The sequence below is a fragment of the Polypterus senegalus genome, chromosome 1 (genome assembly GCF_016835505.1).
Source record: "Polypterus senegalus isolate Bchr_013 chromosome 1, ASM1683550v1, whole genome shotgun sequence".
In the NCBI taxonomy this organism is placed as follows: domain Eukaryota; kingdom Metazoa; phylum Chordata; class Cladistia; order Polypteriformes; family Polypteridae; genus Polypterus; species Polypterus senegalus.
The window spans coordinates 171,843,645-171,859,101 of record NC_053154.1 but is presented as its reverse complement, the minus strand read 5'-3'; the positions used below and the strand labels follow the sequence as shown (position 1 = coordinate 171,859,101).

At 35.7% G+C, this 15,457-nt stretch overlaps 1 protein-coding gene across 1 annotated transcript in view; it reads right to left on the bottom strand.

The window, feature by feature from the left end:
- Positions 1 to 92: 92 nt before the first annotated feature.
- The window catches only part of klhl30 (kelch-like family member 30), a 29,696-nt gene continuing 14,331 nt past the window's right edge, over positions 93 to 15,457 (bottom strand). Inside the window, exons 4-8 of the mRNA XM_039763031.1 lie at positions 12,191 to 12,277; positions 11,956 to 12,111; positions 9,194 to 9,382; positions 5,820 to 5,965; positions 93 to 513 (exon numbers count right to left, since the gene is read on the bottom strand). Of these exons, the coding sequence (XP_039618965.1) occupies positions 265 to 513; positions 5,820 to 5,965; positions 9,194 to 9,382; positions 11,956 to 12,111; positions 12,191 to 12,277 (827 nt within the window). The 3' untranslated portion in view covers positions 93 to 264. The remainder of the gene's footprint in view (positions 514 to 5,819; positions 5,966 to 9,193; positions 9,383 to 11,955; positions 12,112 to 12,190; positions 12,278 to 15,457) is intronic.

Genomic DNA, 15,457 nt, shown 5'->3' with positions numbered 1-15,457 from the left:
AAAAAAAGCTGGATACAATGTTAACATTTATAAACATTTGTAACTTTCAATAAAGATGATTAACTATTTTTCATTCACTTCTTATGTTCAATTTCATAATAAAAAGGTATAAAATATACCTTTATATATAAATAAATAAGCAATACTATTTCAAATATCTTTAGTACCGGTATATTCCTTGCTCACAATAGGACTGAAGAAAACAGCTGACAGTTGTTAGGTGTCCCAGATTTATCAAGGAGTAATACCACTTCGATGCGATCATCAGGAACTATCCACAGGGAAAGGTTCTTCCCATTTATTAATGTCAATAAACACTGAACAGGAGCCACTATACATCCAGAGACGTGGAAGGGCACTCTCCACATGCCAGGCATTGCGAGCAATATCATACACCTCCATTTCGACACGGTACTCCCCATCCATTCCTTTCCAGTGGCCACCGGTGACATAGAGCCTGCTGCCCAAAACCACAAGTTCCCCATTCTCGTGGAGTGTGTGAAGCATCTGCACCTATACAAGAGATAAAACAAAGGGGAATGAAGCACACTGAAACTGCAACAAATTATTAACATGACAAATGTGTGTATCATATGTAAAGGTACTCAGCCATGCTAGGCACTATTATTAACACTTTCAACATATTCAGAAGCGAAAGCATTAAATTTACTTCTTATTTCTGAGTTTCTGTGCTTAAACACAAAAACACATCGAAATAAAACCACTGTTTGTATTCTGTTCTACCATTTTATGCAAGCGTATACATTAAGGAAAGTTATTTACAGCATCAAGTCAGTTATCCACTGATAAAAACAAACACTTGGCCTGTTCTTTGAAAATGCTTTACTTTGCTTACATTATCAGTTTTGGTTTGGGGCTGTGATTTACTCTTCAGTGCCCTTTTTGCCAAGTGATGTGCAGACTGAACTGTATTTGGTTAATTTGACTTTCCACTTTTCCCTCCAATCAAATCCTTGTTTCCGTTGGTATCATTTTTCTGTAACTACCTTGGTACAGAACTTGGCAAAAACTTCTTTATTACAGGCCAAACTAAAGATTTCTATACAGTCCTGAAATCATTTTGCTGTTACAGTTGTTCTTGTCATCAATAAAGATGAGAAAGTGAATTTCACAAGTCAAGCCACGTCACTTGCCTCCATTATGTTTCAGCTATGGGTGTCATATGCTTTAGATCATCCACAGTACTTTTCTTTCTCCATTGTGTCACTTTGGTTGGAGTTTTTCTTTGTCTTGTATGACGACAACACTTTGATTCTGACCTCCATCTTAGCCTTTCAATATACTTGGCATATAATTGTTTTTATAGTTTGTTACCCATCAGACTTTGTCATGACCAGCCACATGAATAATCTTTGTGAATAAACAACCCTTCTTCTTTCAACAGTAGCAACACTTTCTCAAGCTTGTCCACCACAGGACACCCACAATATTTGATGGGAGTTGGATTGTCTGACAACCTTGTCTCCAAACCTGAAAGCATTCATTTTTGTTAGGCTTTTTTCTATACATGTATTGTAATAGTATTGAGATGTCTGGAGTAAGTTCATTGTTAAGAGTTTTGAAACATTTGGGAAAGTTTTATGCTGGTCTTGGGTTTCAAATGTGAAGATTTCTCTGTGGTTTCCCACAGAGTTTCTTTTTGACTCACTAATGAGGCATCTATATTTTATTTTATTATGTTTGTGTTTGGAAATATTATATCTACATTAATTAATATTTCAAAGTATTATAGCCTTATTATTGATTTGGGGATTTGTATTTTATAATCCAATTTTCACTTTTGCCTGTTAAATTTCAGTTTTACTATTTAATTCTCTAAAGTATTTCATGGAGTTACTTGATACATTTAATTTGTTTCATTTTCTAATATTTAGTTTTTTCCTCATTGTTTGTGTTTAATAAACTAATTCATATTTAAATATTAAAATGTTAGTAATTTTGAACTTGAATTTCAGTTGGGATTCCCACTTCTGGGAGTTTCTTGTCTTTGTTTGGATTTCTGGTTAACTACAATAGCAATTTCTTGGCCACTTTAGCTGTTCCTGAGTTATACGTTCCAGTGTTTTGTTTTTTGGACATATTACATATTGTTGATTTTTTTTTTCTGCTCACTTCCCCTAAGGAGTCTCTAACTAAATTCTTTCTTTTATAATCAAACCACCTGTTTTTTCTTTCTTGGAGTAAATTCTAGTGCTCATATTACTTTAGGCTGATAAGGAAGGTGTAAGGCCAAATCATACTCGATACATGTATAGTTGTTTTACATGTGAAAAATTTAAGGTAGCAATGTAACCAGAAAGAAGCTCTTAGCACTCAATATATACAGATGCATGGATGTAAAAAGTGTTTTTTCGTTTTAAGGAATATCATACCATGCCTGAAGAAGTGTAAAATTGGTGATATCTGGCATATAAGTTGATAAATCTCTTGTATGTCTTTATTTATAATGTTAAAGAGTCAAACAAACCAGACTTTTTACCCCCAACATTTCATTGATACAGAAAACATCATCTACATTCTTAAAAATGCGGTTCTTTAATGACACTTTGTGGTTCTTTACTGGGTTATGTGGTTCCTCATTGAATAATTGCTGGACAAAGCACCATTCATTCTGAGAAGAGTTCTCTGCATATGAAGTTGGTTGTTTGTGCTTTGAAAAAAATCCTAATATGTAGAAACAAAACAAAGTCTTTAATGTATGGTAGGCTACTTAGCAGGGTACTAGCAGATTAAGAGTTACTGTACATATGTAGCAAGACACCTTTTAAAATCAGCAAACCATTGGTATTTCACAAATATGTTATCATTTATTCATGATTATTTACTGTATGGAGCCTGTTATAGACCTAAATAAATAAGGGTTCTTTTTGGAACCCTCATGTGGATGGGCCTTTTGGGATCCAAAAATGGTTTCCCTATGGCATCTCTCTGTTGAACTACTCTGGCACTTTTATTTTTAAAAGTGTTGACCAGTTTTATTGTTTAATAACTTGCTTTCTTTCTTGTTAATTACTCTCACACTGTAAAGTGTCTGAACTGGAAATGAGGTTGTGCAGGAGCTGTTTCATTGGTGAATGGCCCATTATTTTATTTGATCATTGGAATTCATTTGTGGCTGAAATAGGATTGGATGAACCAGTGGAGTTGCCTAAACCCATTGGTCCAGAGGTTTACCAAAAGAAGGCTCTCCCTCCCCCTCAGTCTCTCTCTCTGCCACTATCTTGCCAGGAAGAGAAGACCACCTCTCTCTCTTCCCATTCTTTCATGAAGTTATGACAACTCTGTCTCAGCAGCTGTATTGCAACAGGCAGGCTTCCTGAGCCTGTGCAGATAATGAGCTGATCAAGAAGAATCACATGCAACTATAACTTATTGGGGCACCTGAAACTACACGTCTACCATTATCAGGTTGTATGGTTTGGGTTTGCAAAGCCACGTTTTGTTTGCCTGTGTGGCATTAGTAATAATAAAATGTATTGTCTCTAATACATAGTTAAATATGTAGCTCTGTCTGCTTGTTGCCTGAGGGCATAGGTATAAATGGTAGTGTAACATATGTAGTCTAAAAGTATTTTGTTAAGGTCTACACAATACAGAGTATTAAGTAAAGGGAAAATAGCTTCTCCTAGGACTCTATGACAAAACATACCATTTCCTAAGCCCACTTAATCCTGAGCAGAGTTGCTGGTGTCTGGAGTCTATCCCAACAGGCCTGCACACAGAATTAATATGTACACACTTCAATATGTGTATGGTATAACAATGAGTAACAGTGGCATATAATTTAGCTTCAGGTTGTAGGCTACATACAAATCAAGTATCAGGAGTACAACCACTCTAATGTTCTTACAAGGACCAAAATAAAGAGAAAGCAGGACATTTATTTCTCTGTTTCATCAATGGCCTTGGTCACTGCACAGTTTATATCCCCTACCCGGCTGTAGTGTGCATTCACTCTATTTTCACACATGTATGCAGTACATTACTTTTTATGACAGTGCCTGATCAGTACAGGAAACTTACATTATTTTATAATAGTACTGATCACTGTTACTTTGGTATTGTGTTTTGCTAGAGCTTATCTTCATTAACAAATAAATATTTCGCCTTTCATTTTCAAACATGGCAGTTTTAAAACTTTGCAATGTCTTTACAATGTCAAAACACATAACTCAAGTTTAAGGAATAGGGAGTGAAGTAAAGAGTGTGCCATGTGTCCACAGACTCCAAAGTCAGAGGTAGACTAGCTAGACTAGAGTACACTGAATGTTTCTAGAACAATGCAGTACTTTCATAACATTCCAAGAAAGGTACAGTAGCACACTGCAAATAGTACTTCCATAGTAGGAGCTTCATCTCAGTGGGTCAAGCAAGCTGGTGGTAAATGCCAAGTTGGACAGCTTGCTATCGTTTAAGAAATTGTGGATATTGTTCATTTGCAGAAGAATCTTCAGCTGAGCTGTAACTTAAACACAGTTGGGTCATGCAAGAACATAGCTATCTCAGACTCAAGTAAATTTACATAAGAATGGCTGGAGAAGGAGAAATTTGCTCAATGATACAATGTGGGTAATCATTGTGAATTATTCCTCTTCTACTGAATTTCTATTTGAAATTTTCTTGTTAGCGCAATTACTACACTACCCAAAAAGTGACACCTCTCCAACAAAGTACTTATGATGACTTTGTCTGACCATGACTTTGAATTTAATATTTATGTTATATTTTAATTGTTAAAAAAATAGTAATTCCTGATGGGTTTTTTTCTCCATGATATCGAGCCCTGTATTTTTTTTTTTCTGATCACCTGGGCCATCTGACCATGACATTATGCTTAAAAAAACAGACTTAAGAATCTAAAAATAAAGACTGTACTTTATCTATTACTGGAAAACCTGTGTTATGTAAGTTCATCTCATATTAATATCTCACATATTCATTCTTAACTTAATCTATTTCAAATTTGTTTTTTCTTTGACATTTTGTAAAACACTTTGAGCGACATTCTTTGTATGAAAATCAGCTATCGAAAAAAATGTTGTTATAGCTGATCATTGATGCCCAGAAGTTAATTTTTTTTGGTAATGCTGTTAAATCGACTTTTTGTTTCTTCTGCTCTACTGATAATTGACCTCATATCAATTTTAATATTGATGGTGCTTGATAGTATCATACTATGCTTCACTGTGTGTTTAAATGTAGTTATTTTCCTTACATGTACATGTTGTATGGCTCTGAAATGTTTCTGTCAATGTATTTTAGATTTTTGCACATACTCTAAGCCTGTACTCAGTGATAAATGTGGTACAAAAATACAAGAAATTGCATTGATTTCTGTAATAACCTCTTCAAGGTCCACACTCAAAAACCCATTGTGATACATTGAGAACTAATTAAACAAACAGCTCATGCACACAAAAACACAAAATTTACTGAGCTAAAACACTACTGCAAAGAGAAGTGGGTCAAAAGTCCTGTAAAGTACTGCTAAAGAAACTGCAGGACACCACTGGTTTTTCATAATGCTTCTAAAGGTTGAGCAAGCAGCTATTTAATCAAACAGGATTTTTTCATACTAGATAGTTTCTATTGCATCATTTTTTTTTTAAATTAACTAATGAACTCCTAAATGATTCTTTAAGATCACATCTTGTTTAAAGATCATGGTGCAAAACTTGAACTAATGCAGAAAATAAGACAGAGGCAAGACATTCTTACTTATCACTTTACATTCAACATCATTAGCCCTGCACTTTAAAAGAATAAAATATATGATGAGGATGATGAAGGCAGCTCACCTTTTGCCACATGTTAGCATCAGGATCATACATGTAGACCTTCTTGGTATTGTCTCCAATCAAGTAGATCACCCCATCCAAGGAGACAGAGCAAGGAGCAGAGAGATATTTGGGGATGAAGGGAGATGTTATAATACTCCAGCTGTCTGAATTAGAGGAGTAATAAAACAAGATGATAAGCAAAGCAAAGATGGTACTGAATTCAATCTAAACTCACATCATCAAGCCCCCAATCCTTTCTTTCCCATAAACATAATATGTTTCTATAGGGTCTACTCAATTTAACTCTAGCAAATAGGAGGTTAAATATTTTTAAAAAAATATAGTGAAAGGTAACAGGTGGTCTCAATGAGGCGTCAGGTGGAAGAAGTAAAAAACTGGTTTGACAACAAGGAATCCTTCTTGTTTCTATATACTTTTTACATTTTTAACCATGCATTCAATAAGACAATAGAAAAAAAATTTGTGTAGGGATAACTTGTAAATAATGGAAGCAATAAAGAAAGTAAAGCCCAGTGGTGAAGCAATGAAGTAATATACATTTTGTAAGGCAGTTAAGATGTCATAGCACACCTCCTCAATGACTTGTTTATTTTGCTTATATTTTGATTAAACTGTTTAACTCTATACTGTAGTTGAATCAGCATGCAAATGGCAGAAATGATGAAATTTACATCCATTTAAATGTAATTGGGTTGGATTGGAGTTTGAGGGCTGTGGCCATGACAGCTGGCTATCAACATTGGTTATAAAAAGCAAAACCTAGTTGTGTTCATCTTTGTTGTGAAATATTTTGTGATAAGAGGTCTGTGGCAAAGCATGACTTTAAATTAGTAATCAGGTCCTCTAGTGTGCAGGCTCCGAATGGGTGTGGGTGTATGCTAGGCTCCAGGGTTGAATTGGGGTGCTTGGCTGATTGCACATTCACATGATAATTTGAGCAGACCTGTCAGGTGTTTCATTCCTACCTTGGAGTAGGTGAAGGATAGCACCTGCACCCAGTTGGACAGTTTAAAAGGAGTCTGCATGGTAAAAAGGGGGATCAGATTAGGAGGAGAGAGAACAAAGGAGATTAGATGTTAAGAAAGAAGAGAGGGACATGACGGTGAGTAGCCCATGTTGTAAAGAGTCGAGGAAGGTGGTCAGGAGTATGTCCTGATGATGCAACCAGCAGGCCTTTGCTTGAGTGTGAGGCTAGAGAAGAAATGCTCCTTAGAACAACTAAGGGGAGTAGAAGCATTACTGTCGTGTAGCGTCTCCCTTACAGACTCTGACGGATTTGCTGAGGTAGACTTAATTGGGGTTCAGAGTGAAATTCTGTGAACGCTGATGGACTGGCACTAGGATGCCAAACACAGGATAAGTGGATGACTGCAGCTTCTCCTCATGCTACAGGGTCCTGATGGGATAAGCTGAGGAGACACCAGATTTTAAAAAGCAGCATCGGGGCTCATGTCTGTTCTTAGAAGAAGAAACTGCCTGGGTTTATAACCTTTTTTTATCAGATTATTTATTAATTATATTGACCTCCACTTCAAACTTAATTTGATGCACTGTACTATTTGGACACTGCATTTGGGTTTTTATTGTTTTCATAAAAGCACTTAGCTGCTTTTTCACCATTTGCCCAGCTTATCTCAGTTTACGACTATTGATGATTCTGAATTCAAGTGGCTCCTGAAAGAACGTAGCTGACCTGGACCATCATATACTCAAATCAAATTCTCCTAGTCCCATGCATTTCAGCTAATTCCCACTCCTTTGTACTCTCCTCATGCATGTACAGACCAACCCAATCAGGCTTGGTTGCTGTCTTGTGTGCAATGGCTAAGACACAGTTCTGAATCGTTTCTAATCATTATTGAAATAAATGGACTGGGATAGCTGGATCTTTGTTTTGATTTAGTTAGGTATTTTTTTAAACAATGTAATGGCGTTTCTATTGGGGTTAAAATAAAGTTTACTTGATGGTGCAAGAGCATGTATGGAGGTACTTAACTGAACCACTTCATGGAACACAGACAGGAATTAAAACACAATGAGATAAAGTAAAGGTATGCAAATCTGGGGTCTACCTTGATTAAGTCAAAATGAATGCCCAGCTTTATAATAATTAAAGGGGAAATATTAAACAAAGGATTTTATAAATGGGATCAATATGAATTTTGGCATACAAATGCTTCATAAAATAGTGTCAAGTATATTAGTTCTTATGTACATAAGTTTTTGGTGAAGCCTCCATACCTTAAAAATCAATTAAAAAAATAATGCTGTAGTACTGTTTAATATATGAGAATACAGAAGTAAAAAATCAGTTTGTAATACAATATGACATAGCATTTCTCAAAGCACTGAGTGCAAAGGCACAAACATCCCTGGACAGGACAGCAGTCCATTGCAGGGCTAAGCACACACACAAATGCCTGAAATTGCCTATCAACCTAACACCCCTGTCTTTTGCGATGTGGGTGGAAAACTCAAAAGAAAACCAAGGAAAACGCCACACAACACCAAGATGTGGGATTTGAAACAAGCATGCTAGTACCATGAGTGAGCCGTGAAACTCACTGTGCCACCCATAATGCATTGTATACTACAGTATATCAAGGACAGCACAATGGCACAGCTACTTCCCTAGTAGCTTTGGAATCCTGGAAATCAGTCCCAGCCTGGGTGTACGTGATGTCTGTATGTTCCTGATCGATACGTGACAATACTTTAATCTGAACAGACCCCCAGTCCATCATTGGATATACAGTATGTACACACTCTTGAACAGACATGTAAGCAAACACTTAGAAGACTAAATCTGTGGGTTATCTTAAAAATGTGTCTCTGGCAAACTGCAGGGGAATACTTGAGGAATCCACATAAACCTGAAAGGGAACAGGTTCATTCTTGGAACTCTGACATTCTAAAGTAGACAGTTTTACTGCTGTGCTACTGCGCTACCACATTAAACTAAATTTCTCTAAACAGTGTACAAAGCTGAAATAAAGAAGCACACTTTATTGATTGCCAGTCTCAGTGTAATTTTAAATAAACTGTGGAAATGCATGTTTATAATGGACAAACTAAGAGACTGCATTTGTAACTGCACATTTGTCTTTATGATTTAATACTAGACTAACTTGTAGTTCTCCTCTGTTTATGATTTAAAGGAGATGATGTCAAAAGTTACAATGCATAGTTGTGCTGCTGGTAAACAGGTAATTATAGAGTAATATGCTGTAACTATGGAAACCAAAGCCCAGAATGATTCTAAGCCGGATATCAAAGCAGAAAAGTGACCAAGTCAGTCTTCAACTTTTTTTTTGTTTATTAAACACGCTATTACCTTTTAGGACAGAAGCAGTAGAAAGTGTTAGCCTTACCTATGACGGGATTGTAGCATTGTAGAGTCAGGGCATTATACTTAACAGCGCATGATCCAATCACGTACAGCTTCCCCATACATCCAGTGGCTGTGAAATTACTGACATACTTTATAGTCGGGTCAGTCAATGACCAGGTATCACTATAAGGGTCATAGTGCTCAACTTCCACATAATCCAGTGTAGTGCCTGAAGCCAAGAGGAAAGAGTTAAAGCACTGGTAAGAATAAGGCAATTAGCTCAGTTTTGTTTGCAAAAAGTCCATTATACATGCAAAGAAATATAATTTTGTGATAGAATGCCAGTACAGGGTGGTCCAGATTTAATTATACAGATCCAGATCATCTGGATGACTTTGGTTTATGCGGGGACGATTCCAGTGCGGCGCAAAGACAATTCTTTATGTTGTCAGTTCGCACACTTCTCGATGGTCCGGGATTTTTCGGGTGATTTTCTATGTAATAAACTTAATAAGTTATAGCGTAATCAAAATCATAATTAGATCTGGACCACCCTATATTATGAAACAGATTACTCAATTTATTTAAGCTTTCCAAGTTTGCTATGGTGGGATGTGTAACTTTCTGTGAGACCTGAGATATGTAAATCAAATACTATACCATCAAAACCTATAAGAAAAGGTCACAAATTCTGGAGCTCGGTGTGCACTTTAGGTCCAGGGGTTTTATGGTTCCCCTCCTCCAATATAAGATATTTTTTCAGTATGGTGTATGTTGGCTTGTTGTGAAACCAGATTCTTGATTTTGGATCCAAACTGAGATTACATGCACCTTTCTTCCTTCACTTGATTGGTCCACATTATAACCACCATGTCTGGCCCAGTGATAAAGCTTTCTTTCCTGTCTGTCTCTCTGTGTTTTTTGGCTGTTGTTTGGGAAAGGAGATTTTAAATCAATCCACATATTTTATGAATGGAATGTGTGAAATCCTCTCCCTCAAGGGCTGAACCAGCAAATTATACAAGCAGCAAGCACACCTGCTAAATCCAGCTTTCCGTGTCACAGTCCTAATAACCTGGAAGTTCCATCGTAACACAAATTAATTTCTACCCATTTACAATTTCTATTCTATCATCCCTAAACTTTGTTTTTAAAGTTCAGCCTGAATTATTTGTTAGTTTTTGACTCATACTTCCATCTGTCTATCTACCTCAGTCCAATGGAGGATCACAGGGAGCCACAGTCTATTCTGAGACCATCAGACATAAGTGAAGAGTCAACTCTGAATGGGTTGTCAGCCCATTCGATGGCACACTCACACATCTGTGTGTTGTGGTACTGCCAGGTATTCTTCTTTTTATTTTATTGTACTGTACTTTTTGTCTTCCTTTGTAATTTGAAAATAATTTGTCTTTCCCATTTTTGAGGATTATGATTGTTTAAAAATGATTTTATTTATTTATTAATTATGTTTTTTGTTTTCCATTCAGATGATATTTGTTGCTTGAGTTTTATTCCTTGTGTTATGTATGTTGAGCCTAGGGGGTTGGGGGGCTCTGGTGTGGCAGCTGTGAAATTTCTCCCAGTTTGATTTAAGAGCCAGCAAATTACAGGATGGCCGCTGAGGTAATGACAATTGTTTATGTTTGATCAGCTCTTCCTGGATTTTGGGGTCCCACTTCCACAAGTTCTTTTTTGTTCTGATTGAAACCTTCCTAACTGCCAATGGTTTTGAAACCAGGTTCTTTTTGTAGTTAATTTTAGATTAATTAGTCTAGTGCATTAACCATTGCTTATTTATACAGTCTAGAGCATTTTTCACTTGTTTTGGTGAATTTTTGTTAACTAGTTTTGTAATACTTACTTTAAAACAAACCCATAACTAATCATAATTCGAGTATGTGGGCCTCATTTGTAAGTTGCTTTGGATCAAAGCATTTGCTAAATGAATAAGCTTAATGTAAATGTTACTGGAGTTTGGCTTTGTTTGTTTAGGATTGACTTTTGCCCTCTATTTATTAATTTCTGAATTTTTTTTCCAAATTTTTCTGATCTGTCTTAAGTATAACTTATTCATTCTTAAGTATAACTTTTGCTTTACTTATTCCTATGTCTCTTTTGATTTGCTCTTTTTACTTTTTGGATTGTTGTTACTAAGTACATTAATTATCAATAAAAGTAATAATTTAAGTTCAATTAAAGGTAATGTTACAATTGGAGGCTATTTGTTTTCCTTCATCCCATTAACTACTAGCTCAGAGCAGCCAGTCCATTTGGAATTCAGCTAGGCAATGAGAGGCAGTAACATACATTCATGTTGTTCTTGCTGTGTTTGCACCTTTTTCTCATTGCACTCATCTCACCTTTGTGATTTATGTTTCATAACAATACATATTTTACAAAATATAAGTTTTCCTGATGTTACTTTTCATAGAAGGGCTTAAATTAGAGTGATATCGACATGCTTGCACCTTTTTTTTATTGTGGAAGGGCAGTACTTCAAAGTTCAAAAGCATATTTTTTATACTGTTTTACAGGAATTGTAGGAGTACACTCTGTGGTATTCAGTATATATACACTTTTCTTCTTCTTAGTATAATTATATTTTCTCATGTTACAGCAACTCTCAGATAGGTATGTACACCTTGAGTGGTATTCCTTCACGTATTAAAGGTGCTACAAAAATTACAATGACTAACAGAGAGCGAGACGACACAGTGAAAAGAGATGACACCCAAACGTGAACAAATTCTTTTTGAAATCACTTCCACTGTAGGGTCACGGCCTCTTTTATCATGTTACCTCCAATTGCGTATATCTCTCCATTCAGAACAGCCGTGACATGATTGGTTCTTGGTCTCAGCATTGAAGCAACAGTCACCCATTTTCCCTCCTGGCAATCGTACTTCCATGTCTGGGCAGTAGACCAGGTATTGTTCCTTGAACCTCTGGAGCCACCTGCAGAAATTACGTTATATTTCTAGCTGTATGACTGTGTTCCCCTTTTCTTATATTCACAAAATATTTTTTTACAGACCTGTAACATAGATACTGTTGTTTAGGGAGACAACTGAGAATCCCCATTTATTGTAGTCTGGAAAATCAGGAATCTGATACCACTCTCCTAAAAGGTAAAAATAAATAAATTAATTAAAAGAACCTTAACTGAGAGAGAGAGGACCTTCAAGTCATGGCTTTAAGTTATTGTGCCCATATTGAAATTAATCTGGTGGTTCTACCATAAAGGATCCAAAACAAAATGATTCATGTATGTCACTGCACAGCTAATAGTTCATTGATCAAACTGTCTTTCTGTTTTATTTTTGGTCAAAACAAATGTGAAAACTGACTTGGAAACAGGACATTTTGTACTTGACTCAGATCTGTTGACCGGGCAACAGCAAGCCAATGAACATACCTTAGGCTTGTAGGAACTTGTACTCATGTTGCTCCTCCACAGCATTTCTTACTGGTTTTGCTATTAATTTGGTTAATTTAAACACTCCAACAGTTAACAGGTCATCTGTTTCATAGATGGAAAACTTGATGCAGCTGAATACATGTTTGACCTTTAAAATTCTCAACAGCATTATGCTTGTTAGCTTATGGAATAAATAATATGATGTATAGAAGTCAGGCTATAAAATACAGCTCTGGAGGATTTGGAAGGATTCACTTACGACAGAGAATATGAAATACATTCTCATACAGGGTAATGTGATGTGCTATGCTGTTTAAAGAAACACACTTCTGCTTTTTCAACAAATGACTAGCCACGGACTTGCATAATAGGACAGTCAGGTTGAATGGTCTCAAACCATAATGTACTGCAACTTATTACAATTGCAAATACATTTGTTTTAAATGAGGGAGTTCTGGCAGCAATAGGTGCAAGATAGAAACTGAACATTGTCAGGGAACCAGCACATTGGAGAAAATCCTATGCAGACATGGGAAGAACATGCAAACTTCAAACAGATAGGAACAGGCCATGCAAGCTTCAATATATCTTAGTCCCTTTTTCATTTCTTTTTTAAATTACTTTTTGTAAAGCAGGGTTTCTTTCAAATATTTTTTCCCTAAAAGGAATTGTTGTTAGGTTCCAATGTTTTGTTTCAAGGGGTTAGGAAAGAACTAATTACATTGTTTTCAGTTGTTTTACTGAAAACAGTCTAAACTCAGGTTCTCTATCTATCTATCTATCTATCTATCTATCTATCTATCTATCTATCTATCTATCTATCTATCTATCTATCTATCTATCATAGTTAAGACAAGGGAGGTTTGGTCTGTTTCATTTTTTTCTATCACTGTAAATATCTGCATCTACATTGGGATTGGGGAATTAGGGGTTTGTGTGTAATATCTCACCCTCTTCTAATATATATATATATCCATGAACAAGATTTGCAAGCACATTTTTAAAAGAAAAATGGGAGAGGGAGTTAAGTTAATTTCGCTTTTAACTATTTTATAAGGGTCCTCACACATGTAGTATTTAGAAATGAAGTTCACAATGATAGGAAGTTTGTCCAAGTACAGTATCTGTATGGGTAGACTGAGACTGCATTCTCTGAACATATTAAAAGCATTCTAGAAGTAGATTCCTTGATCCAAGTGAAAAAGCTGAGGTGCATGATGTGCTAAATCACAGGTTCGTAAATAAGTTTGCAGGGTAGTTTGCGATGTGTTGCAAAAGGAATTTGAAACAAATGGTATTGCTTTATTATGATCCACCTCCAATGGGGTCTAACCATCCCATCCCTGGAAGGTGGCAAGCAGAGATTCTCCAAGGAATACCCTCTTTAAAAAGGATGACGGTCAGTGGAGATTCTCTAAGGGACCCAAGAGGATGACGGTTGGTGGCAATTCTGGGTTGTGAAAACACAAATAAGGCAAAATTGGATTGTGAGAAAAAAAAAAAAAAGTTTAGTAGTCTCCAGCTGCAAGGCAGGGGTGGATTTACTATGAAACTAATCCACATTGCTTAAAAATGTTGGGTTTCTGCTGTGGGAGAAGGGGCTTTTAAAATGTAATAATATTAACAATATAGTGTAATTCAATACAAAATAATAATTAAAATAAAAACGAAAGGTTATTGAAGTATTATGTTGGACAGCCGTAATTGAAAAACCATTCAAATGAAGGTCGTTTCATTCTAAATATATTTAATATAAAATAATTCTAAATAATTTAAAACAGTATTAACATTTATGACAGAAATTACAATTTTTATTAAAACTAATTTTTCTTAGGCTAGCCATAATCGAATAAATGAAAGCATATTTTGTTGCTTACAGGCACTGTATAGAACAACATTTAGGTAACTTTAATTTACATAAACAATCTTATAAAACCTTAAAATATATTAAATAGATAGTACCTTTACAATAAATAATAATTGTACCTATTTTCAATTAAAATACAGTTAAAATTAAAAGGTAATTAAAAAATCTTCATTGGAAGAAAGAAACAGCAGATAACGTGTCGAGCTGCTAGCACTGTGATTGCCTTTACAATGTGATAACACATGAGACAAGGATTTAGACAAGAATTTTTTATATTAATTTGTGCATAAGGATACAATATTTTAGTTACTTCTACTCAAAAATAAATGCTATATTTACAAAAGTAAAGTAATAAAGTTAAAACAGTTAGTTTCACTTAAGCCTGTTTGTTTTAATGAATAGTGGTTACTCAGATCTCATTACTGATTGCGAAGGGGCCCCATAATGTAGGTGTGCCACAGTTGCAAGGCCCAACTGTACTAGACCTTTTAAGTGGGTACTTAGCTGTCAAAGTCTATAGCAGACTGACCAAGGTTGTGTGGAGAGTACCTGCACCTTCACAGATGAGGATCTGCTAGAGAACACTGTGGTTTGGCTGATTTACTAGAAACATCTCTTGCTGTAGAATTGGTTTCAAGTTCTACCCTGGCAGGACTTTACAGGTTACACAGTGCCCTGTTGAACTGAAGACTTAGAGGTATTGTGACAAGGTTGAACTAGTCAAGAAGTTATACAACTGTGGTATTTTCTAGAGAAAGAACAGAGGTTGCCTAAATGTGCATTAAAAATTGCAGTTTGGCACAAATGAGTGACACAACATGTTAGAGAGTGTTAGTAACCTATGGGGTAGCTGGACTTACATTGTTTTTTGCCCTTTATTTTGCTACTTTATTGATAACCCCTTTGCTTTTTTTGTTCTGTGTGTTTGGTAAATAAGCCAATATATTTAGATATGCATTTTAAATTAGCTCTTTTGCGGTGTCACTGTTGACAAAATATATCTGTATGTATACTGT